The following is a 26,186-nucleotide window of genomic DNA, read 5'->3' on the forward strand; positions in this document are numbered from 1 at the left end:
AGAACTCCCAACATAGAAATAAACGTGACAGACATGCAAACATAAAAAATCACCCAAAACCCAACAAAACAACATACACCCTGGCTCAAATACACAAGTCCTGGAGCCAGAGTGTCACACTCACCAAGCTGTCTTAAGATGAAGGCACTAATTAAAAGTCACCCTGGATAAGTGCGTCTGCTAAATGACTAAAATGTAAATGTCTATGTAAAAATGAATAATTGCAAAGCATGCTGAGTATTATTCTAAAGAGCTCCGCCCCTAAACAAGGCCAATAATAATACCCAGTGTGCTTTACAGTTAATTTGGTAGGTTCATTTTCACATATACATTTACATTTGAGTCATTTAGCTTATCCAGAGTGACTTGCTCAACTAAGGTAGATAGCAAAATACAGTGTCACTGTCATAGCAAGAAAAAAGGTTTTGTCACTGTTTCTGAGAATGTTGTTGGTGTTCGGATCGGTTACTTGCAAATGTGTTTTTGTATTTAAAATGAATACATTACATTGAATGAAATACATTACAAAATACAAGTATTTAGTAGTTTATTTTGATACATTGATCTTGATGGTATTTTGTATCTGTATTTTGTAATTGTATGTAGTAATTTCTACCCATCCGTGGTAGTAGAATACTCTGTCTGCAGGGGGTTTTCAGGGCATGACCAGGACACTGGAGGCAAAGGACCGGTTTAAACAGGAAAATGTCCTGGAGTTTTATTAAAAAGAAATGTTTCACAAATCACTTTGAAAAGGCATTGAAAAGGCAAAAATAAAATACCTATCTCTCCTCAGAGCATAATTACTGGGCAATCACTTACAAACTCAAGAGATCAGGGTGTTGTTTCAGTTCTCGGAACAGGGTTCTGAGAACTGACACATCTCAGTTTTCAACCCTAATGCTGAGCTGTTGTGACTTCTATCTCAACAACAGGATGCTGCCCCTCACCCAGAAGCTGTTTTGGCACTCCGCCTAGAACAGTTGGTTTAGACAGAGGACCAGAAAGAGGAACTTGTGCGACACACTGTTCTAATGAAGTTTTACTGGCAGAATGTTTTCTTCATTACATCTTCTTCACACAATAACTTACGTTTAGTACCTTTAAGACTAACTGTATGTCATCTTACTTAATGACCTTGTACCTAAGTCAATTTCTGTCACCACAAATGTTATCCACAAGTTCATCTGACTGGGGAAATAAATATAGGGCTTCATTGACAACATCCTGAAGTATCCCTTTAAGAACAAAACTATAACTGAAATGTCTTTGGCCACCATACCAATCAAAACTACATCAAAAGAGTTCATCAAGAGGTCCATAGTCTTTGAGATAGTGGCTGGGTTGGAGACCCACCAGCCGCATGGTGGCTCACCAAACGGGCATAGAGAGTTGACTGCAGCAAGGTGTACTGCTTAACTAGGATGTGGCCCTAATTGGAGAGTGGCTTTAGGGTGGAGTACGCTTCCAACAGCAGGCATTCCCTTCAACATGTTACAGAAGATAATGTGGAGACAGAGATGGGCAGTATCTCTGTTAATACATATTTGAAATACATATTTCAATGACTTTTGACTATTTTGTCATTTTGTATTGCACTGGCCTGAACTACAATCCTATGTATTTGGAACAAGATACTTTTGAGACCTGTAATTTGTAAAAACATTTTGTTGTTGTAAAATAAAACATATTTTTCTATACCATTCTTTATAGGGGTTGGACATTTTGTGTTCCCCTTTCATCCTGCATTGGTATCAGAAGTCTGATGGCACTATGGTTTGATAAAGTGACTAGTAAATGACTAAAATGTGTACTCTGTATGTAGTGGGGGTGTGGTTTCTTTGATAAGGAAATGTACACAGATTTTTTGGTAGTCGGCAGAGATAGTTTGTATTTATGTTACATGCATTTGAAATACATATATTAATTACTTCTGAGTATTTAGTCATTTGAATTATGCTGGGATGAACTACACTCCAATGTTTTTTGAAAATACAAAATACTTTTCTATCAATTTTTTTTATAGCGGTTCACATCTTGTGGCCCCGCTTTCATCCTGCATTGGTATCAGAAGTCTGATAGCACTATGGTGTGATAAGAGCGTCTGCTAAATGAACTAAATATACATGTAAAAAAGAACACTTGAAAAATATGCTGGGTATTAAAATAATGAGCTCTGCACCCAAAAGAAGGCCAATAATAATACCCAGTGTGCTTTGCAATTGTTCATTTTTACATTGTCATTTTAGTCATTTAGCAGAGACTCATATCCAGAGAGACTTACCATCAGTAAATTCAACTAAGGTAGATGAACAATCTCATATCACAGTCATAGAAAGTTAAAAGCTGTTTTCTTCTGTCACTGAGAATGTTGTTGTAGTGAAGGTGTATACTAGCAAATGTATTTACCTGTATGTATTTGTATTTTATCTACATACAACTACAAAAGTATTTTGTATTTAAGTTTGATACATTAGTCTTTAGAGTATCTGGTATTTTTAACAAGATCCATTTTTGATGTACAGTATATTTTGCCCATCTCTGTGTTGATATATTGTCTCTCAGTGACTAACTGATTTGGTTATGGCTACCTAGATTCATGTGGAGATCACAACACCCTTCTCCCCCGACAGAGTCATCAGTAAGCACACACACAGACAGAGACACACACACGCACAGACACACACAGACACAGACACATACACGACACACACACACAGACACACACACACACACACACACACAAATACCATCCTCATCAATGAGCCAGTCAATGTTAATGTCTCTCTCTCTCTCTCCCTGTCTCTGTCTGTTTCTCTCCCTGTCCCCTCCCTCCTCTCCTCTCTCAGTGCTGGGTCATGCGTGTGCGGCCCAGTCTGTCCTGGTAGCGGGCCTGTCTGAGGTCCACAGGAAGGGCTATCCTCTGACGGAGCAGGCCCTGTCAGGGAAGGTGCTCCAGGTGTCCTCCATGGCCTGCTTCCAGCTGGCTCCCCCAGTACATCCTACTGGGGCTGGCTGAGCACGTATTTCTGACACACCTATTGCTGCTACATTGTTCGTACACAGAGACAAACTGGGTTGGAGATTTCGAATGTCAATGGACACCATATGTAGTTAGGATGAAGTTAGAATGTGGAGTTTTGGAACCAACTGCCAACACGGAGGATAGTATTCTGAACTCTGGAAGCTAGGGTTAGGATGCCCCCTACTGGTGTATTAGAGACAGACAAGAGACGTTTGAACCAAATGAATGCTTCTTTCTCTTCCCAGTCTTCCTCTCTTCTCTGTTCCAGGCTCTGTGATCTCCTTCCACCTGACACCCAGTCATATCAGAGGCATCTCCCTGCACTTCCTCCCCCTGTCCTACAGAGGGAGCTGTTTCCTGGGAGCCCTCATCATCCAGCTGGTCTACCTACTCTCTGGAGGTAAAGGCTTCACTAACAGATGCATCATCGTAACCATAGAAACTGAAGAGGAACATACATTGAGGAGGAGAGGAAGCCATTAGAGTTCTTTCAGTCTTGGACTTCAACATTTTCAGTCAAACAAATTTGAGAATTTCCTTGACCCCTTGAGGTGACCTGAACAAAGTTTCAATATAGTCTGTGCAGATGATACAGATGACAATATTGAGACAGGTGACAGTATTGAGACAGCTGACAGTATTGAGACAGGTGACAGTATTGAGACAGGTGACAGTATTGAGACAGGTGACAGTTTTGAGACAGGTGACAGTATTGAGACAGGTGACAGTATTGAGACAGGTGACAGTATTTGAGACAGGTGACAGTATTGAGACAGGTGACAGTATTGAGACAGGTGACAGTATTGAGGCAGGTGACAGTATTGAGGCAGGTGACAGTATTGAGCCAGATCCACCCTAGCAGTCTCTCCTCCCCTGTGTCCCAGGAACCTAGACCTGAGTGTGATGCAGAGTAGAGCAGTAGGAAGCAGCCTTCTGGCAGAGAAACTCCTGCAGTACAAGACCTGCCTGTGATTCCACGACACCATGGAACGCTCCTCCACAACAGTCTCCATAGAAACAGTGTTGTGACCTCTACACTACCTTAGTCCCCTGTAGCGCTGGACAAATGCATGTGGACACCTAATCATCGAACATCTCATTCCAAAATCATGGGCATTAATATGGAGTTATTCCCCCTTTGCTGCTATAACAGCCTCCACTCTTCTGGGAAGGCTTTCCACTAGATGTTGGAACATTGCTGCGGGGACTTGCTTCCATTCAGCCACAAGAGCATTAGTGAGGTCGGGCACTGATGTTGGGCGATTAGGCCTGGCTCGCAGTTGGCGTTCTTATTCATCACAAAGGTGTTCGATGGGGTTGAGGTCAGGGCTCTATGCAGGCCAGTCAAGTTCTTCCACATCGATCTCGGCAAACCATTTCTCTATGGACCTTCGCTTTGTGCATGGGGGCATTGTCATGTTGAAACAAATAAGGCCTTCCCCAAACTGTTGCCACAAAGTTGGAAGCACAGAATCATCTAGAATGTCATTGTATGCTGTAGCATTAAGATTTCCCTTCACTGGAACTAAGGAGTCTAGCCCAAACCATGAAAAACAGCCCCAGATCCATTATTCCTCCTCCACAAAACGTAATAGCTAGCACTATGCATTGGGGCAAGTAGGTTTTCCTTGCATCCGCCAAATCCAGATTCGTCAGTCGGCCTGCCAGATGGTGAAGTGTGATTCATCACACGTTTCCACTGCTCCAGAGACCAATAGCGGCGAGCGTTACACTACCAGCCGAAGCTTGGCATTGCGCATGGTGATCTTAGGCTTGTGTGCGGCTGCTCGTCCACGGATCCCATTTCATGAAGCTCCTGACGAACAGTTCTTGTGCTGACACTGCTTCCAGAGGGAGTTTGGAACTCAGTAGTGAGTGTTGCAACCGAGGAGAGACGATTTTTAAGTGCTACGCGCTTCAGCACTCAGTGGTCCCGTTGTGTGAGCTTGTGTGGCCTACCACTTTGCGGCTGAGCCGTTGTTGCTCCTAGACGTTTCCACTTCAGAATAACAGCACTTGCAGTTGACCAGGGCAGCTCAAGCAGGGCAGAAATTAGACAAACTGACTTGTTAGAAAGGTGGCATCCTATGACGGTGCCACGTTGGAAGTCATTGAGCATTTTAGTAAGGCCATTCTACTGCCAATGTTTGTCTCATGGCCCTGTACTCTTTTCAATTTTTACCAGTGACCTTCCACTGGCATTACACAAAGCATGTGTGTCCATGTATGCTGATGATTCAACCATATACACATCAGAAACCACAGCTAATGAAGTCACTGAAACCCTTAACAAAGAGTTGCAGTCTGTTTTGGAATGGGTGGCCAGTAATAAACTGGTCCTGAACATCTCTAAAACTAAGAGCATTGTATTTGGTACAAATCATTCCCTAAGTTCTAGACCTCAGCTGAATCTGGTAATGAATGTTGTGGCTGTTGAACAAGTTGAGGAGACTAAATTACTTGGCGTTACCTTAGATTGTAAACTGTCATGGTCAAAACATATAGATTCAATGGTTGTAAAGATGGGAAGAGGTCTGTCCGTAATAAAGAGATGCTCTGCTTTTTTGACACAACACTCCACAAAGCAAGTCCTGCAGGCTCTAGTTTTGTCTTATCTTGATTATTGTCCAGTCGTGTGGTCAAGTGCTGCAAAGAAAGACCTAGTTAAGCTGCAGCTGGCCCAGAACAGAGCAGCACGTCTTGCTCTTCATTGTAATCAGAGAGCTGATATTAATAGTATCCATCCCAGTCTCTCTTGGCTTAGAGTTGAGTAAAGACTGACTATGTCACCTTGTTTTATAAGAAACATTAATGTGTTGGAAATTCAGTGACACACACACACTTCACTGACACACACACTTATCCCACCAGACATGCCACCAGGGGTCTTTTCACAGTCCCCAGGTCCATGACAAATTCAAGGAAACGTGCAGTATTACAGGATACAGAGCCACCCATGATAGCATGGAACTCCCTTCCATCTTATATAGTGCAAGTGAACAGCAAACTGTGGTCCTCTGTAGCTCAGCTGGTAGAGCACGGCGCTTGTAACGCCAGGGTAGTGGGTTCGATCCCCGGGACCACCCATACGTAAAAATGTATGCATACATGACTGTAAGTCGCTTTGGATAAAAGCGTCTGCTAAATGGCTTATTATTATTATATAAAAAACAAATAAAGCAACACCTCACGGCACAACGCCTCTCCCCCATGTGACCTACTTGTTGTGTGTATGTACTGACATGTATGTGTAACTGATAGATGCACACACACACACTACATGTTAATGTTTTTAAATGTATGTAAATTGTAAAGTATTTTGTCTGTAATGTATTTTTTGTTATATGTCGGACACCAGTAAGACTAGCTGTTGCCATTGGCATCGGCTAATGGGTATCCTAATAAATCAAATCAAGTCTATGGGGATTGGACGGCTGTGTGCTCGATTTTATACACCTGTCAGCAACGGTGTGGCTGAAATAGCCAAATCCACTAATTTGAAGGGGTGTCCACATACTTTTGTATATATATATATATTGTATGTACTGTGTATTCATTTAATTGACAGTCAGTTTTAGACAGTCAGTTTAGATCAGTGGTATTCAACAGTCAGTTTTAGACAGTCAGTTTAGATCAGTGGTATTCATCAGAATAAATACATTTACTCAATAATGATCTTTCTCAAAAACTTTTGTATATTGTCCCATACAATAATCTGTACTCTTCATTTTTTGTTTCCCCCATGACCCCACTAGGAGTCGCGACCCCGACTTTGAATACCACTGGTTTAGACGGTCATAGACTTCAACCTTTGTGTTCCTTCCTGCTCCAATATAATGTGTGGGTGTATTATGTGTCGTCTATTTGTCTAAATGGATGTGATGTGGGAGTGTTTTATGTATCATCTATTTGTCTAAATATATATTGGTACATAGATTACTGGAAATAGCTGATTCATTGTGTCAATCAATTCAATAGTAGAGCAACTCCAATGTCATGATGATGACTTTTATTTTGAAAGACCACATTGATTCAGTAAGTGATTCAGACAACTGAATTATTTGGATTCATACGTGTACATGGGTGATTTAACTATTCTCATCTGATCATAAATGGATCAACAATGATCCCAGTTTCTGATTTGACTGGTTTGCCAGTACTACAGTTTACATCAAGAGAAAAAGAGACCCATTTCCAGAGGATTGCAACAGCCAAGAGGTGATCAGGTAGACAGTAAAAGTCTGAAGCCTGAGTGTCAGTCTGTATGTGCCATCATGCCATCTGTTAAGCAAGACCACTAACAGATCTGGGACCAGGCTTTTATTTTTATTTTTACAATAACATTAAAAAAGGGGAATTGAACCAGATCATAGGCCTACTGGAAGACCGTTAATAACCCAGAAGCTCTCCATCAATATGTCTGAAATGGTTGAAATCATCTGTACCTACTGGTAATTATTGAGATATGATTTTGTACCAATCCCAAACCCAGGATAAAGGGGCTGAGTGAATGTGGTCTGGACTCTGTGGAGGAGGGTCATTGTGTCAGAGACGCTGTAGAAGGACAGAGTTCCTGCCCTGTGGTCCTGGTTCACTCCTACTCTAGAGGACCAGGGGACAGATTTTTCTGTTTTATTAGCATTGGGCCAAACCCTACAATGGGGGGATAGCACTCCAAAGTCCAGGACTGACTGTTACCCAGAAATGTAGACTCTGGGACCTTTCCTTTCCTGATGATCCCTTTATATGACACTGCTATTTCAACCCATCCACCGCTCCACTCTACCTCCCAGTAGCAGACTCCAGACAGGCCCTCTCTACACAGCAGCTGTCTCCAGTAGTCAGGATAGGGCTGAGCTTTATCAGTGGCTGTCACCTTCCAGTTTACCTCAGACAGGCTGAGTTCTGGATGAGCTGTATTCAGATCCAATGTCAGCTGGAGGACGTCTGACTGATGAACAACAAAACCCAATAAGGAAAAGAAAGAACATGTATGTTGTCTTTGAGAGGGTGTTTGAATATCACTTACAGAGGGACAACTCTTCTTTGGTCTTCAGCTAAGGAGACATTTTGAATTCTGTCACTATTAAAAAATGCAACTTCATATCACATGTATCAAGGCAGTTGAGTTACCTGGAGGAAATGGATGTGATCCTCTGTGTGTGAGAGCTGCTCCAGCTCAGTGCTTCTCTTCCTCAGCTCAGCTATCTCCTGCTCCAGTTGCTCCAGGAGTCCTTCAGCTTGACTCACTTGAGCCTTCTCTTGGGCTCTGATCAGCTCCTTCACCTCAGAGCGCCTTCTCTCAATGGAGCGGATCAGTTCAGTAAAGATTGTCTCATACTTACTAACTTCTGCCTGTACAGAGCACTGATAACTCACAGAGAGAGAGGAGGGGGTCAATTTCCACTCTTACTGGATTCCAGACAACCTGTTCCCCCAGTTTTGTCTTGGTACTATTTTCACAAGTGTGTGGTAAAATTTCACAACTCTTAGAACAAAACTCATCACAGATCGTCAAAAAGGCTGTTACTTTTTTCTTCAAAACTTGAAGCACATTTTCAATTGACTAAGTACAAAACACAAAACCACACAGAAACATTTTCACCAAAACCTAATCAGTGTTTCATCTAGAAATACCTTTCATATAAAGTAAATGCCTTTCACAATGCAATGCTCACAATACTTTTCATATGATTCTCTTCTCATTTGTTTAAATACATTTGACCATCACTTAATCTAACTGCGCTTAATGGTTAATCACTTAACCGTTTGGTAAAACTATAGATTTTAAACTGGTTTGTCTACTATATAAGGATTTTGAGAACTACAGAAATAAAATGTGTTTGTAAAGTATAAACATCTAGATAACATGTATGATACATGATAACCATACATAATGACTACTCATTATTGCTAATTGATTCCACATAGTGGGAACCACAATTGGTCACCATATAAAAGGATGTTTATGAACATTTCTTTCAACATGGAGCAGGATAGACAGCAAGGGAGAGGAAGAAATCAAAGAGCTTGTGGACAAGGGGCCAATCAGAGAGGAGGGATGGGCCCCATTAAAGAGGTCAGAGAGGAGGGCATGGGCCCCATTAGAGGTCAGAGAGGTCAAAGAGGTGGACATCAGAGAGAGGGAGGCAGACGGCAGGGAACTGTTGTGTCTAATGAAGTCTGGGCCATCGTTGTTGACCATGTGGTAAACAGAGGCCTTACCATGGCAGAGGCTGACAGATTAGTTCGCCCCAATCTGAAAAGATCAACTGTCAATAAGATCATAAGAACATTTTCTCCAAGAAAACCGGTAAGTCTGCTGGATATGCGTTATGCTTTACCATTACATTTACAATAAATTACATGTTGTAATGCATGTAAATTCACATAACTTGTTCCAGTATTCTTCCAGTATGATCTACTGACAGTATACTCTTGTTCTACCCTCAGAATTGACAGAAGACCCCGTGGTGGTGGCCGTGTGCTGACCGACCAGCAGGAGTGGGCAGTGGTGGAAATGGTGAGGGCCAGGAATGACATACGTCTGTCTGAAATAAAGCAGGCCATTGAGGAGAATGATGACACCTTTGCCAATGTGGCATCCATCAGCCTACCAACAATCACCCGCCTTTTGAAGAGGCACCAGGTATCTATGGAACACATTGACCTGGAGCCTTCTGAGAGAAACAACTGGGGGCCGAGTATGTTCAGGTACAGCACTATATAAATACACTGTATTACTGATGCTATTAATGCACATGCTACTTCACAATATCATAATGGAACTATACTGTAAAAAATAACTAACCAAAATATATTTTTAGAGGGTGATGGTGCTTGATGCTGCTGTGAACCATCACTAGTATATCTTTATTGATGAAGCAGGCTTCAACCTGGCCAAAACTTGGCGCCGTGGGCGGAACCCTATTTGCCGACGGGCGTCCGTCCAAGTGCCTGGACAACGCGGGGGAAACATTTCCAAGTGCAGCAGCTATCTCTGAAGATGGTGTGGTAGGACGTAGGCCATTACTTGGATCCTACCACGCTGCACACCTCATTGTGTTTCTCAATGAAATTGAGCAGGCCTGTCAAGGTGAAGGGGTCACCTATGTCATTGTGTGGGACAATGTCAGGTTCCACCATTCAGAGGTGGTTCAGGCATGGTTTCAGGTCCCTCCCTGATTCGTGACCCTATACCAGCCCCCATACTCTCCTTCCTCAACCTTATTAAATTATTTTTTTCATCATGGAGGTGGAAGGTGTACGATCGCCATCCCCATGAGCGTGCCACCCTCCTTCTGGCCATGGAAGAGGCATGTGATGACATCAATGCAGACCAATGTCAAGCTTTGATTCAACATGCCGAAAGGTTTCTCCAGCGGTGCATGAACAATGAGGACATTTACTGATGTGGATGAGAATTTATGGCCAAATGCTCTAGACAGGCTTGATGCTAATTAATGCGTGCTAAACATTATTTTATTTTCATTCATGTAATGTTTCATTTAATGTCTTACATCTAATTACAGACAGTACTGTATGTTGCAATTATATCAGAAAAATAAAAAAAATTCCCCATGAATGATTGTAGAGGATGTCATCATTGATCACACCTTTGATTACACATTGGATAGATATCATAGAAATGATAGATTGTCAATGTTGTTGGGTAATGTAAGTGTATTGCCTAATGTAAACTGTCATCTACAGTACTGTAGCATATTAATTTCAGCACTTCTAAGGGTTATTTGAAACAATTATCTTGCAGTGATTGCTATTGGATTAACTGGTAGTTAATGATATATTTTCAATTGAGTAGTTTTAAGTTGTTTTGGTGATTAAACCAATGCTCTCATTACATTTATATTTTGAATCAATGGTTGTGTGTTGAGAGATGTTTCCAATCCAAATGAATGCACAATGACAGGTTTTGAATGAAAGACTGGCTGCCTTACAAGTGTGACCAGCTTGGAGTTTTATACTAAGAGTTGTGAAAATGTACCACCTGCTTGTGGAAATAGTACCAAAGTGATTAAAACAAAACCGTAATTGGATTTTTTTTGGGGGGGTGAATTGTTAATTAATTTTCAATAAGGAACACCGAGGGAAAACACAACAGAAGAAAAAGGGGGGACGCAACCACTACAGTGAGGGAAAAAATTATTTGATCCCCGCTCAAATCAGAAGGATTTCTGGCTCCCAGGTGTCTTTTATACAGGTAACGAGCTGAGATTAGGAGCACACTCTTAAAGGGAGTGCTCCTAATCTCAGCTTGTTACCTGTATAAAAGACACCTGTCCACAGAAGCAAACAATCAATCAGATTCCAAACTCTCCACCATGGCCAAGACCAAAGAGCTCTCCAATGATGTCAAGGACAAGATTGTAGACCTACACAAGGCTGGAATGGGCTACAAGACCATCGCCAAGCAGCTTGGTGAGAAGGTGACAACAGTTGGTGCGAATATTCGCAAATGGAAGAAACACAAAATAACTGTCAATCTCCCTCGGCCTGGGGCTCCATGCAAGATCTCACCTCGTGGAGTTGCAATGATCATGAGAACGGTGAGGAATCAGCCCAGAACTACACGGGAGGATCTTGTCAATGATCTCAAGGCAGCTGGGACCATAGTCACCAAGAAAACTATTGGTAACACACTACGCCGTGAAGGATTGAAATCCTGCAGCGCCTGCAAGGTCCCCCTGCTCAAGAAAGCACATATACATGCCCGTCTGAAGTTTGCCAATGAACATCTGAATGATTCAGAGGAGAACTGGGTGAAAGTTTTGTGGTCATATGAGACCAAAATGGAGCTCTTTGGCATCAACTCAACTCGCCGTGTTTGGAGGAGGAATGCTGCCTATGACCCCAAGAACACCATCCCCACCGTCAAACATGGAGGTGGAAACATTATGCTTTGGGGGTGTTTTTCTGCTAAGGGGACAGGACAACTTCACCGCATCAAAGGGACGATGGACGGGGCCATGTACCGTCAAATCTTGGGTGAGAACCTCCTTCCCTCAACCAGGGCATTGAAAATGGGTCGTGGATGGGTATTCCAGCATGACAATGACCCAAAACACACGGCCAAGGCAACAAAGGAGTGGCTCAAGAAGAACCACATTAAGGTCCTGGAGTGGCCTAGCCAGTCTCCAGACCTTAATCCCATAGAAAATCTGTGGAGGGAGCTGAAGGTTCGAGTTGCCAAACGTCAGCCTCGAAACCTTAATGACTTGGAGAAGATCTGTAAAGAGGAGTGGGACAAAATCCCTCCTGAGATGTGTGCAAACCTGGAGGCCAACTACAAGAAACGTCTGACCTCTGTGATTGCCAACAAGGGTTTTGCCACCAAGTACTAAGTCATGTTTTGCAGAGGGGTCAAATACTTATTTCCCTCATTAAAATGCAAATCAATAAAAATTTTGAAATGCGGTTTTCTGGATTTTTTTCAGGTTATTCTGTCTCTCACTGTTCAAATAAACCTACCATTACAACTATAGACTGATTATTTCTTTGTCAGTTTGCAAACGTACAAAATCAGCAGGGGATCAAATATTTTTTTCCCTCACTGTAACATTACAGTATGATATTCTAACGAGGCAACCACTAACATTACAGTATGATATTCTAATATTCTAATGAGGCAATCACTAACATTACATTATAATATTCTAACGAGGCAACCACTAACATTACAGTATAATATTCTAATGAGGCAACCACTAACATTACATTATGATATTCTAATGAGGCAACCACAAACATTACAGTATAATATTCTAACGAGGCAACCACTAACATTACAGTATGATATTCTAATGAGGCAACCCCTAACATTACAGTATGATATTCTAATGAGGCAACCACTAACATTACAGTATGATATTCTAATGAGGCAACCACGAACATTACAGTATGATAGACTAATGAGGCAACCACTAACACATTACAGTATGATATTCTAATATTCTAATGAGGCAACCACTAACATTACAGTATGATATTCTAATGAGGCAACCACTAACATTACAGTATGATATTCTAATATTCTAATGAGGCAACCACTAACATTACAGTATGACATTCTAATGAGGCAACCACTAACATTAAAGTATAATATTCTAATATTCTAATGAGGCAACCACTAACATTACAGTATGATATTCTAATATTCTAATGAGGCAACCACTAACATTACAGTATAATATTCTAATATTCTAATGAGGCAACCACTAACATTACAGTATGATATTCTAATGAGGCAACCACTAACATTACAGTATGATATTCTAATATTCTAATGAGGCAACCACTAACATTACAGTATGCTATTCTAATATTCTAATGAGGCAACCACTAACATTACAGTATGATATTCTAATGAGGCAACAACTAAAATTACAGGATGATATTCTAATATTCTAATGAGTCAACCACTAACATTACATTATAATATTCTAACGAGGCAACCACTAACATTACAGTATAATATTCTAATGAGGCAACCACTAACATTACATTATGATATTCTAATGAGGCAACCACTAACATTACAGTATAATATTCTAACGAGGCAACCACTAACATTACAGTATGATATTCTAATGAGGCAACCCCTAACATTACAGTATGATATTCTAATGAGGCAACCACTAACATTGCAGTATGATATTCTAACGAGGCAACCACTAACATTACAGTATGATATTCTACTGACGCAACCAATAATACTACAGTATGATTTTCTAATATTTTAACGAGGCAACCACTAACATTACAATGATATTCCAATGAGACAACCACTAATATTACAGTATGATATTCTAATGAGGCAACCACTAACATTACAGTATGATATTCTAATGAGTCAACCACTAACATTACAGTATAATATTCTAACGAGGCAACCACTAACTTTACAGTATGATTTCTAATGAGGCAACCACTAACATTACAGTATGATATTCTAATGAGGCAACCACTAACATTACAGTATGATATTCTAATGAGGCAACCACTAACATTACAGTATGATATTCTAATGAGGCAACCACTAACATTACAGTATGATGGTCTAATGAGGCAACCACTAACATTAGAGTATGATATTCTAATATTCTAATGAGGCAACCACAAACATTACATTATAATATTCTAACGAGGCAACCACTAACATTACAGTATCATATTCTAACGAGGCAACCACTAACATTACAGTATGATTTTCTAATGAGGCAACCACTAACATTACAGCATGATATTCAAATGAGGCAACCACTAACATTACAGTATGATATTCTAATGAGGCAACCACTAACATTACAGTATGATATTGTAATGAGGCATCCAATAATACTACAGTATGATATTCTAATGAGGCACCCACTAACATTACAGTATGATATTCTAACGAGGCAACCAATAATACTAGTGTATGATATTCTAATATTTTTACGAGGCAACCACTAACATTACAATGATATTCTAACGAGGCAACCACTAACATTACAGTATGATTTTCTAATATTCTAACGAGGCAACCACAAACATAACGATATTCTAATGAGGCAACCACTAACATTACAGTATGATATTCTAATGAGGCAACCACTAACATTCCAGTATGATATTCTAATATTCTAATGAGGCAACCACTAACATTCCAGTATGATATTCTAATATTCTAATGCAAGTGAGCAAATCTCCAATCTCCACCCTATTCCCTATGTAGTGCACTACTTTAGATCTGGTCAGAAGTAGCCTAGTGCACTACGTAGGGAACAGGGTGTCATTTGGGCCAGAGTCAGTAACTCCCCTGGGTATGAATTGTCTCTCTATCTTATCTGTCTTCTATATGATGTTCTCCTGTCCTCCTCTCTTCTCTCCTCTATTCACTCTATTCTATCATCCACACCACATGCCAGCTTCAACACAATCCATTTACAAGTTAAAGACACATCTTGGAATAAATAGCAAAGGAAAACTACTACTAGATAGATTTTTAATTCCCATCACCATGAATCATATTTAATAACTGAACAGTAGCAGACCTAACTTCATCTGTTCCTGACTCTGGGTAGTGGATTAAAAAGACCATCAATCTCCAATGATATTAAAGTACAATTCTGAACATTACTGATATACTGAGTGGCAAGTCAAGATATCTGCTGTTTTTATTGTTTGGTTAATAGCACCACCTGTTGGACAGGTTTAATGTTGCTTGACTGAGCAGTATGGGAGAATAAAAGATGCCAAATTTAGGGCCGGTTTCCCGGACATCTCCATTGAACATGCTTTTTAGTCTAGGACTAGGCTTCATCTGTGTCCGGGAAACCGGCCCATATAGTTCAATTAGCAAGTAAGTAACACTACCTGTTCCATGATACTGAGGAAAATTACATTGAGACAGAGAACCAATTGAGAAAACATTTCAATGGTTCTGAATGACAACCAACATACATTAACAGCATACATCATGATTAATGTAAATGTATAAGATTAAAACATTGCACTTACAAATAATATGAATGCATTGAATTGTAATTCACAACATCTTCTGAAGATCAAATCAATCAAATCATTGTACATAAAAACAGAGCAGAATGAATCATCACATCTGGGGACCATCACCACCAGCATGACTAGTATCTATGTGGACCCTACTACAGTTTAACCAGCTCAGCTATAGACTACACCAGCATGACTAGTATCTATGTGGACCCTACTACAGTTTAACCAGCTCAGCTATAGACTACACCAGCATGACTAGTATCTATGTGGACCCTACTACAGTTTAACCAGCTCAGCTATAGACTACACCAGCATACTAGTATCTATGTGGACCCTACTACAGTTTAACCAGCTCAGCTATAGACTACACCAGCATGACTAGTATCTATGTGGACCCTACTACAGTTTAACCAGCTCAGCTATAGACTACACCAGCATGACTAGTATCTATGTGGACCCTACTACAGTTTAACCAGCTCAGCTATAGACTACACCAGCATGACTAGTATCTATGTGGACCCTACTACAGTTTAACCAGCTCAGCTATAGACTACACCAGCATGACTAGTATCTATGTGGACCCTACTACAGTTTAACCAGCTCAGCTATAGACTACACCAGCATGACTAGTATCTATGTGGACCCTACTACAGTTTAACCAGCTCAGCAGTACCAGAGAGCCAAAACCCAGGATAGAGGGGCTGAGTGAATGTGGTCTGAACTCTGATGAGGAGGGTCATTGTGTCAGAGACACTGTAGAAGGACAGAGTACCTGCCTTGTGATCCAAGTCCACTCCTACTCTGGAGGACTGAGGGCCTGATACTTTAGTCCCAAAATTATTGTGTCTGAACCAATAACCACCACTATAACACTGTAAACTCCAGGACTTGTTATTGTCTCCAAATGCACCATCTGTCCCTGTTCTGCTGATGTCTTTATATGAGACTGCTGTAACAACACACCCCCCACTCCACTTCACCTCCCAGTAACAGCGTCCAGACAGACCCTCTCTACACAGAACCTGGTAGGTGTTTGTGAATCTGTCTGGATGATCAGGATATGGGTGTTCTTGGTCTGTATCGGTCACCTTTCTGTTTCCTTTAGACAGAGAGAGGAGTGTGCCTGCTGTGTTTGGGTCCAGTGTGAGCTGACAGGAATCTGGGAGAAGAGCAGAGCAGAGACCAATGAGGGGAGTTAGAACAATAAGTGAAGTCAGATACTGTATCTACCCTGTCTTTGATTAGAGCACAGCAGAGATCAAATCAGAGAAATATGAGGAGTCAGATAGATACCCAGTCTTTGATTAGATCTACTATTGCTATATATTTCTAGAGGGATTGTTAGGAGTGTCAGTAAAAAGAGACTGTTAGTTAATTCAGAATAAAGAGACTCACATTGTAAGAACTGTTCTCTGGTCTTGGGCTCTGGAGGCAGTACAACCTCCACTATATTCACTACAGACACACAAACACATTCACAGAGAGAGGGAATGTTATCATCATACCATATTCCACATGTATATGACTAGTAGGGAACTTTCAATGGTCTAAAGTTGATGTTCTTATTATTTTCAACACACCTGTAGTGGAGATCTTGGTCCATTCTCCTTTAAGGACGTCTTCTAGTTTCTCTCTCAGTTCAGACACAGTCTTACTCACATCTCCAAAGTACTGAAGAGGACGGACAACGATACTGGGTAAGTCTGAAGATACACTGGTACCGGAGAGAGACTGATAACTCTGGGGGGAGAGAGAGAGAGGGAGAGAGAGAGAGAGAGAGAGTGAGAGGGAGCAGAACCAAATGATTGAGAGTTTTAATTTCATATCACATGTATCAAGGCAGTTGAGTTACCTGGAGGAAATGGATGTGATCCTCTGTGTGTGAGAGCTGCTCCAGCTCAGTGCTTCTCTTCCTCAGCTCAGCTATCTCCTGCTCCAGTTGCTCCAGGAGTCCTTCAGCTTGACTAACTTGAGCCTTCTCTTGGGCTATGATCAGCTCCTTCACCTCAGAGCGCCTTCTCTCAATGGAGCGGATCAGCTCAGTAAAGATCTTATCACTGTCCTCCACTGCTGCCTGTGCAGAGCGCTGTTAAGAGAGAGAGAGAGACTGACTTGTCTTACTTTAATGAGCCATCCTCATTACACTAACACCCCCACCCCTAAAAGCACATTGCGTGACACCACAACCTCCACACAATCACATTATCCAGTACCCAACACCACAGTACAATACAGCAACCAGCACCACATTCCAACCGCACATCCAACCCCTCCTCTCCAGCCGTACAGACAGCCCCCCTGAGCCCCCATACCTCCTGAAACATCTCCACACTGTTGATCATTTTGTACAACTCAAACTCAACCCTAAGGCGTCAACAGTAATGGCATTACCCTGGCAACACAGAAAAAACATGATGAACAGTCTGTCATTGCAGAAAACGGACACCCCTCCCCAACTCCCAGGTCAACCCGAGCCAACCAGCTATTGGTGTCCAGGGCTCCATGTAATACCCTCCACTGGAGGAACCCTGACCTTTCCAGCACTGGGAGCTTATAGAGCCCCTCCACCTATACCCTGCCATGCTCTCAGCCCCCACAACCCCCTGCCACTGATGCCCCTTCACTCCCACTAAGCTCAGAGTGTTAAAAGTCAGTAAGTCCTCCGGACTCTCCTGCCAGTCCCCAGTCTCTGCTGTCCCTTGCAGTGGTGGAAACGGTGGTGGCCCCTCCTCAGGCTGCTCCAGCCCTCAGTACTGCAGCATAGAAATCAGAGACCCCTGCTGTATTGAGTCTCTCCGGCCGCATGATGAAGATCTGCTGATCCAGCCCCAAACCACCAGCCCTCCTCAACAGAGCACATGCTGGTTCCCTCCAGCCCACCTCCGTACGGTACAGAATCCTCTACGCTGCTTTGAGTCAGAACGCTGCCACCCTGCTCTCCAGGTCCACCAGGCCTTGTCCCCCCTCCTGGACAAGCAGGTACAGCACTGCCGCCCTCAGCCAGTGATGCCCAGACCGGAAAGTAATCACTGGCCAATTTATGCCATAGGGAGGATGCCGCCAAGTTGTTGATGATCAGAACCCTCCCTCTGTATGCCACTTGGGAGAGGAGCCACCAAACGTCCTGGTACACAGTACGTTTGGTCCTTCTGTACAATAGAGTCCAGGTGGGACTTCAGTCTGTTAACGAGGACCTTGGTAAAGACCTTATAGTCCAAACAGAGCAATGCCACAGGCCTCCAGTTCTTTATGTCGCTCAAATCCCTATTTTGGGCAGGAGAGTCAAAGCCTCCCGTCTACAGCTTAGCAACAGCTCCCCCACCCCGACGCACTCACACAACACACGTTCTGTCCAATAATTCCCCAGAACTTTTTATAAAGATCCACAGGCAGACCGTCTGAGAGACAGCAGCTGAGAGTTTGTGAAAGGCCAGGGAAATGTCTATTTGATTTATCTGTGACAGAGAGAGTTTGGAAAGGTCTGTGAGCAGAACCTGAGAAAACCCAGGGTAATAATATTAATAATAATAATAATAATAATAATAATATGCCATTTAGCAGACGCTTTTATCCAAAGCGACTTACAGTCATGTGCATACATTTTTACATATGGGTGGTCCCGGGGATCGAACCCACTACCCTGGCATTACAAGCGCCATGCTCTACCAATTGAGCTACAGAGGACCACAGTTTTCTGCCCTCTATAAAATCAGAGTACAACTCCACAGCCTCAACTCCCCACAACAGAAGTTACCCACCCATCAGGCTCCCTCATCTCCCCACAACAGAAGTTACCCACCCATCAGGCTCCCTCATCTCCCTAAAACAGAAGTTACCCACCCATCAGGCTCCCTCATCTCCCCACAACAGAAGTTACCCACCCATCAGGCTCCCTCATCTCCCCCACAACAGAAGTTACCCACCCATCAGGCTCCCTCATCTCCCCCACAACAGAAGTTACCCACCCATCAGGCTCCCTCATCTCCCCACAACAGAAGTTACCCACCCATCAGGCTCCCTCATCTCCCCCACAACAGAAGTTACCCGCCCATCAGACAAACGTAAAACAAGGGATTTTCTTAGTTTCCCCACTCTGTTTTTCCAACCCCTCTGGTGAAACAGAGAACTGAGCCCTGTACTATGATATAATATAATGGGCCATTTTGCATACGCTTTTATCCAAAGCGACTTACAGTCATGCGTGCATATATATATATATATATTATTTTTTTTTTTGTGTATGGGTGGTCCCGGGGATCGAACCCACTACCCTGGCGTTACAAGCGCCGTGCTCTACCAGCTGAGCTACAGAGGACCAGTGCAGACACATTTATGAAAGCAAAGACAAGGTCATTATTTGGGCTCTAAACACTAACAACCTACCCTTACACACCTCTTTTGCTACCCCTGCACTAAGATTTCTGCCATGGCATTTAAATGTTTTTGGTTTACATATTCCCCCAGTCTTTGCCGCCGTTCATGTTAAGGAAGTCTAACCGTGAAATCTCCATAAGAGGTGGGAGGGAAATCACCACAATCAGAAACCAGTAGAGAAGCCCATAAAGCCGCCATGCCAGAAAAAAACATCAATTTAGCAGATTCTGAAGACATGCCCTTAAGAACCCATGACCCATTTTCTCAGCCTATACCGCTTCCTGGGTGAGAGGACACTAAACCCCTCATTCTTCATCAGGTGTTGTACTGACCTTACAAACCTTCCAGGATCAATCAAATAAGACTCCAGCAGAACCTTCTTTTTCCCCTTTAGTCTCCATCAGGAACCTAGAAAGTTCTCTCAGCGTATATACTGGGCCCTCAGCCTGACTGGCTGTCAGCTCTGGATCCAATGAGCCGTTTGAAAACGAGACGCCTTGTCCTCCGCTCCCGCAGACTCACCTCCCCCCTCTTCCTCCTCCTCCATTGGCACGGTACCGTCCTCCTCCTCCCCAGTCTCTGCCCCCCTGCACTTCCGCCCTGATCAGAGCCTCTTCCCCAATGACAGGCAATATTTCCTGGGATGAGCCCACCAAGCCTTCGCCCACCGGAGTCTCTGTTACTACAGAAACCTGCCTCAGCTCATGTAGCCCAGCTGCAACCCTCCCCACCACCGCTTTCTCCACGGCCTGCGCACCACCACTTACTGACTAAAATGTAAAAAATTCTCTCTCCTCCCTCCTGGTACCCCTGCATTTTTTTTTTTTACTGCAGTTGCTTAATAATTCCAATAGATGGAAGTATAAGACCATGAATGACATTTCAGAAAATTAGTTTAGTTCTCTCCCTGGATACACCACCACTCCCCCTCACAGGAAAACTCCTGCCTGAGCTTTTTACTGTCCCTTTCCACACTGCTAACGCAAGAGGACTGAAAACACATTACTGTGAAGTAATAAAATGATGAGTCATGTTTATTATTACCTGTTTTTATGGTCATGTTTTGAAATTATACTTCATTACTATAATGATTATCAATACGCCTAAACATTAATTCAGTCACCTCTGGTCGACAAAAACGTATTTTCCTAGTACATTAATTGTCAAATTCATCAACCAGCATCGAGCACTCTGCCTTCTCACGCAAGCGAGGGGCATGTTGAGGTAAATATGCTAACCGCGACGGTTGCATTATGTAATTTATTGGTGGGCTGGAAGATGCAGTGTTTTTTCTTTTCTATTCAGAGGCTATTTACTCCCAATATGAGAATTTTATATAGAAGGTTTTTATCATGCATGTTTACTAGGGTTGAGGTTAGCGCATCTGAGTAGGGATTATTTGGGTTCAATACCTGTCCTACCTATCAATCATATTGCTGCTTGTAGCCTATAACTGATGATCCCCACACTAGAAACACCCAAAACTATCTGTGCTAGCAAACCCTGTGTTCCACCCCTCCCCTGTGTAACCTTGAGGTTTGTTAAGAAACAAACACTTGTCTACGAAAAGAGACAACATGTTTAACGGATTCCGCTTGGCACCCAGCCGAGAGCACACGGAAACCACTTGCAAATTTACCAAAACGAACCAACTACTTGCGGTCTGTTCGTCAGCAATAAACGGAGGCAGATTAGCCACCACAACTCTTATCGAAAGAGGCGACATCTGCACCAACACACCCCTCACAAAAATCCCACTCACAACAAGACAAACCTTTTTCATTAACTCAACCACCGCCTTGTTCATTCTGGATGCAGAGTGCAGATGTTCCGCTCCAACCTGTTCGCCGACCATGAGCAAAACTTCCTCCACACCTTTCTCCGGAACGCACCCGAAGCGACAGCGTTTCTTCTCCACTCGGTTGAGGCCATCACGCCGCCCTAACAAACTACCCCTACTCCCCCCTCAACTCTAAACGATAAACAGTGGAAACCAATAAACAAACCCTCCACCATCAGAAAATACATTCAGAAAATACGCAAGAACCAAAAGAAAAAAGAATAGTAGCCCTCTTCACGAACCACAAAGTCTCTCACACAACCAACTTCTTCTTCTATGATATAATGGCGGTCCACAAACCAACGTTAAAGGTGCATGCCGCCACCTACTGTGCTGGAGTGTGTGGTCAATCACGGTTTCCAACATTTCTAAATCCTCCTACCTAACTCAGTACTTCTGAGAAAATAAAGAAGAGCCCTACTAACTTCTAATAGACCCTCCCCCATCCCCAAAATCCCTTCCAACCCCCCCCAACCCCGTCCAACCTCAACGACCCTACACATCTTTCCCTCTCTTCAACATACTACAACATACAACTACAACTACAACATACAACAATATAACAACACATGCTCCACCGTTTCATCGACCATACCCTCCACACTCAAACCATTCCCATGCTTGCCAACCAGATGTAATGACGAGGTCAATGTACAATGTCCTAAGCGCAATCAAGTAAACACCACCTCTTCCTTCCTAATCTGACTTTTGAATCTTGGTCCATCGACCTTTCTGTAAAACTGTCAACTATTCATATAAATGCCGGCCCTTGTGCTCAGAGTACCATCTCTTCTGCCACACATCTATCAACATGGCTCTGATCTTACATTTGGCCTCACCTCTACCCAGTGCAACATTAATATCAATTATATCTAGTTTCAAAGCTCTTTTAGCTAACTGGTCTACAATTTCATTCCCTTCCACACCCGAATGTGCTGGGACCCAGCAGAATCTCACTATTACACCCATTCTCTCAATTCTCCATAATAACATTAATACCTCCAATAGCAGCTCACTCCTATTAGATTTACCAGATGATAAACTATTCAATACAGACAAAGAATCTGAGAATACTATAATTCTAACAGGTTGTACGTCCTCCACCCACTGGAGGGCAACTATTATCACCAACAGTTCAACTGAGTATACTGACAGTTCATCTGTTAGTCTTCTAAATATCTGCACATCAAATTCAGGAACGTAAACGCCTGCTCCTGTGAGCCCACTATCTGGGTCCTTGGATCCATCTGTAAAAAGCATAAAAACTTTTACCAATGTAATTGTCAACCAGTTTCACTATATCACTGACTTCTGACCAATCTTTAATTTTCTCTACAAAGGTTAGATCAACAACAGGGTCTGGGAGTAACCATGGAGGAACAACCAACTACAGCGAAAGTGATGGAATGAGAGAGACAGAGACATCGTTACAACACTGTACATAGCCATAATATAACGGTTCTTCTTCTTTGGAGTTTAACGGCGGTTGGCATCCAAGATGTTGCATTACCGCCCCCAACTGGAATATAATATAACTCTATTTTACTTTGTGATACAAAATGGGAAAAGGGGAAAGGAACATTCACCCTTGACCCATCCTCCTCTACTTTCTTCACTGCCTCAGCATACGACACCTTCTGCACTACTCCGACTCAATCCACCACAACCTGCCTCTCTCGCACCGGACACTTCCGATCCCCAGCCACATGGGCATCCCAACAGTTGACACACAACTTTATCCATCGAAACTACACAATCCTCTATCCCATGCCCTCCTGCACACTTCCCACATCTTGGAATCTCCCTCCTACAAACTGCTGCAACATGACCATAAACGTTGCACCTGAATCAGCACAGTGGATTCGGCACAAAAGCTCTAACAGGATAACTGATATATCCTAACATGACTTTGTCGGGTCAAAACTCAAAAGGACTGACAGTGACTCCTATGTTTCATCACGCTCACCACCGGGTCTGCGTCGCACCAAACGGCGGGCATCACAAACACCAGGAATCTTCAACTTTAATTGCTCCACCTCCACACTTAACGCTACCCCAGAAATCACTCCTTTCAATGGTGTCCTGTTCCTAAGAGAAAAGTAAGAAACAGATCTTGACCCAAGTTGCATGACACGGAGCGCCCACTCCCTCTGGTCAGAAGAAACAGAAACAAATATCACAAGCCCACTACAGGTAACCTTCACTCATTCAATTGCACCCAACTCCTTTCCCACCCACCCTGAAACCAAAAATGTAACTCCTACTGGACCAGATTCTTCTTTATCATGTCCATTGATGCCAGGCTCTGGTTCTGAGCTCTTCACCACACCTTCTACCTCACTTAACTCTCCCTCATTCATTTCCATTTCACCTCCAGAACTCGGTCTGGCTTACGGCTCACTCTGTTTGCACTTGAATTATAACATTTGAAATGTCTATTCCTTTAAAACTTTTGTGAGTGAAATGATTGTTTATTTCACTTTTGTTTATTATCTATTTCACTTGCTTTGGCAATGTAAACATATGTTTCCCATGCCAATAAAGCCCTTTGAATTGAATTGAATTGAGAAAGAGAGCGAGAGAGTGCCTTGCAAAAGTATTCATCCCCCTTGGCGTTGTTCCTATTTTGTTGCATTACAACCTGTAACTTAAAAATTGATTTTTTATTTGGATTTCATGAAATGGACATACACAAAATAGTCCAAATTGGTGAAGTGAAATGACAAAAATAACTTGTTTCAAAAAAATTCAAAAACATTAATAACGGAAAAGTGGTGTGTGCATATGTATTCACCCCCTTTGCTATGAAGCCCCTAAATAAGATCTGGTGCAACCAATTACCTTCAGAAGTCACATAATTAGTTAAATAAAGTCCACCTGTGTGCAATCTAAGTGTCACATGATCTGTCACATGATCTCAGTATATATACAGTGGGGAAAAAAAGTATTTAGTCAGCCACCAATTGTGCAAGTTCTCCCACTTAAAAAGATGAGAGAGGCCTGTAATTTTCATCATAGGTACACGTCAACTATGACAGACAAATTGAGATTTTTTTTCTCCAGAAAATGACATTGTAGGATTTTTAATGACTTTATTTGCAAATTATGGTGGAAAATAAGTATTTGGTCACCTACAAACAAGCAAGATTTCTGGCTCTAACAGACCTGTAACTTCTTCTTTAAGAGGCTCCTCTGTCCTCCACTCGTTACCTGTATTAATGGCACCTGTTTGAACTTGTTATCAGTATAAAAGACACCTGTCCCCAACCTCAAACAGTCACACTCCAAACTCCACTATGGCCAAGGCCAAAGAGCTGTCAAAGGACACCAGAAACAAAATTGTAGACCTGCACCAGGCTGGGAAGACTGAATCTGCAATAGGTAAGCAGCTTGGTTTGAAGAAATCAACTGTGGGAGCAATTATTAGGAAATGGAAGACATACAAGACCACTGATAATCTCCCTCGATCTGGGGCTCCACGCAAGATCTCACCCCGTGGGGTCAAAATGATCACAAGAACCACACAGGGGGACCTAGTGAATGACCTGCAGAGAGCTGGGACCAAAGTAACAAAGCCTACCATCAGTAACACACTACGCCGCCAGGGACTCAAATCCTGCAGTGCCAGACGTGTCCCCCTGCTTAAGCCAGTACATGTCCAGGCCCGTCTGAAGTTTGCTAGAGTGCATTTGGATGATCCAGAAGAGGATTGGGAGAATGTCATATGGTCAGATGAAACCAAAATATAACTTTTTGGTAAAAACTCAACTCGTCGTGTTTGGAGGACAAAGAATGCTGAGTTGCATCCAAAGAACACCATACCTACTGTGAAGCATGGGGGTGGAAACATCATGCTTTGGGGCTGTTTTTCTGCAAAGGGACCAGGACGACTGATCCGTGTAAAGGAAAGAATGAATGGGGCCATGTATCGTGAGATTTTGAGTGAAAACCTCCTTCCATCAGCAAGGGCATTGAAGATGAAACGTGGCTGGGTCTTTCAGCATGACAATGATCCCAAACACACCGCCCGGGCAACGAAGGAGTGGCTTCGTAAGAAGCATTTCAAGGTCCTGGAGTGTCCTAGCCAGTCTCCAGATCTCAACCCCATAGAAAATCTTTGGAGGGAGTTGAAAGTCCGTGTTGCCCAGCGACAGCCCCAAAACATCACTGCTCTAGAGGAGATCTGCATGGAGGAATGGGCCAAAATACCAGCAACAGTGTGTGAAAACCTTGTGAAGACTTACAGAAAACGTTTGACCTGTGTCATTGCCAACAAAGGGTATATAACAAAGTATTGAGAAACTTTTGTTATTGACCAAATACTTATTTTCCACCATAATTTGCAAATAAATTCATTAAAAATCCTACAATGTGATTTTCTGGATTTTTTTCTCTCATTTTGTCTGTCATAGTTGACGTGTACCTATGATGAAA

At 42.5% G+C, this 26,186-nt stretch overlaps 1 protein-coding gene across 1 annotated transcript in view; it reads right to left on the reverse strand.

Moving 5' to 3' along the window:
* LOC311122940 (tripartite motif-containing protein 16-like) overlaps positions 1-26,186 on the reverse strand; it is a 44,450-nt gene that overhangs the window by 16,209 nt on the left and 2,055 nt on the right. The window contains exons 3-4 of the mRNA XM_084197237.1: positions 17,391-17,624; positions 17,126-17,278 (exon numbers count right to left, since the gene is read on the reverse strand). Of these exons, the coding sequence (XP_084053363.1) occupies positions 17,126-17,278; positions 17,391-17,624 (387 nt within the window). The remainder of the gene's footprint in view (positions 1-17,125; positions 17,279-17,390; positions 17,625-26,186) is intronic.

The sequence above is a fragment of the Coregonus lavaretus genome (assembly GCF_964263955.1).
Source record: "Coregonus lavaretus genome assembly, contig: HAP1_SCAFFOLD_1445, whole genome shotgun sequence".
Classification (NCBI taxonomy): domain Eukaryota; kingdom Metazoa; phylum Chordata; class Actinopteri; order Salmoniformes; family Salmonidae; genus Coregonus; species Coregonus lavaretus.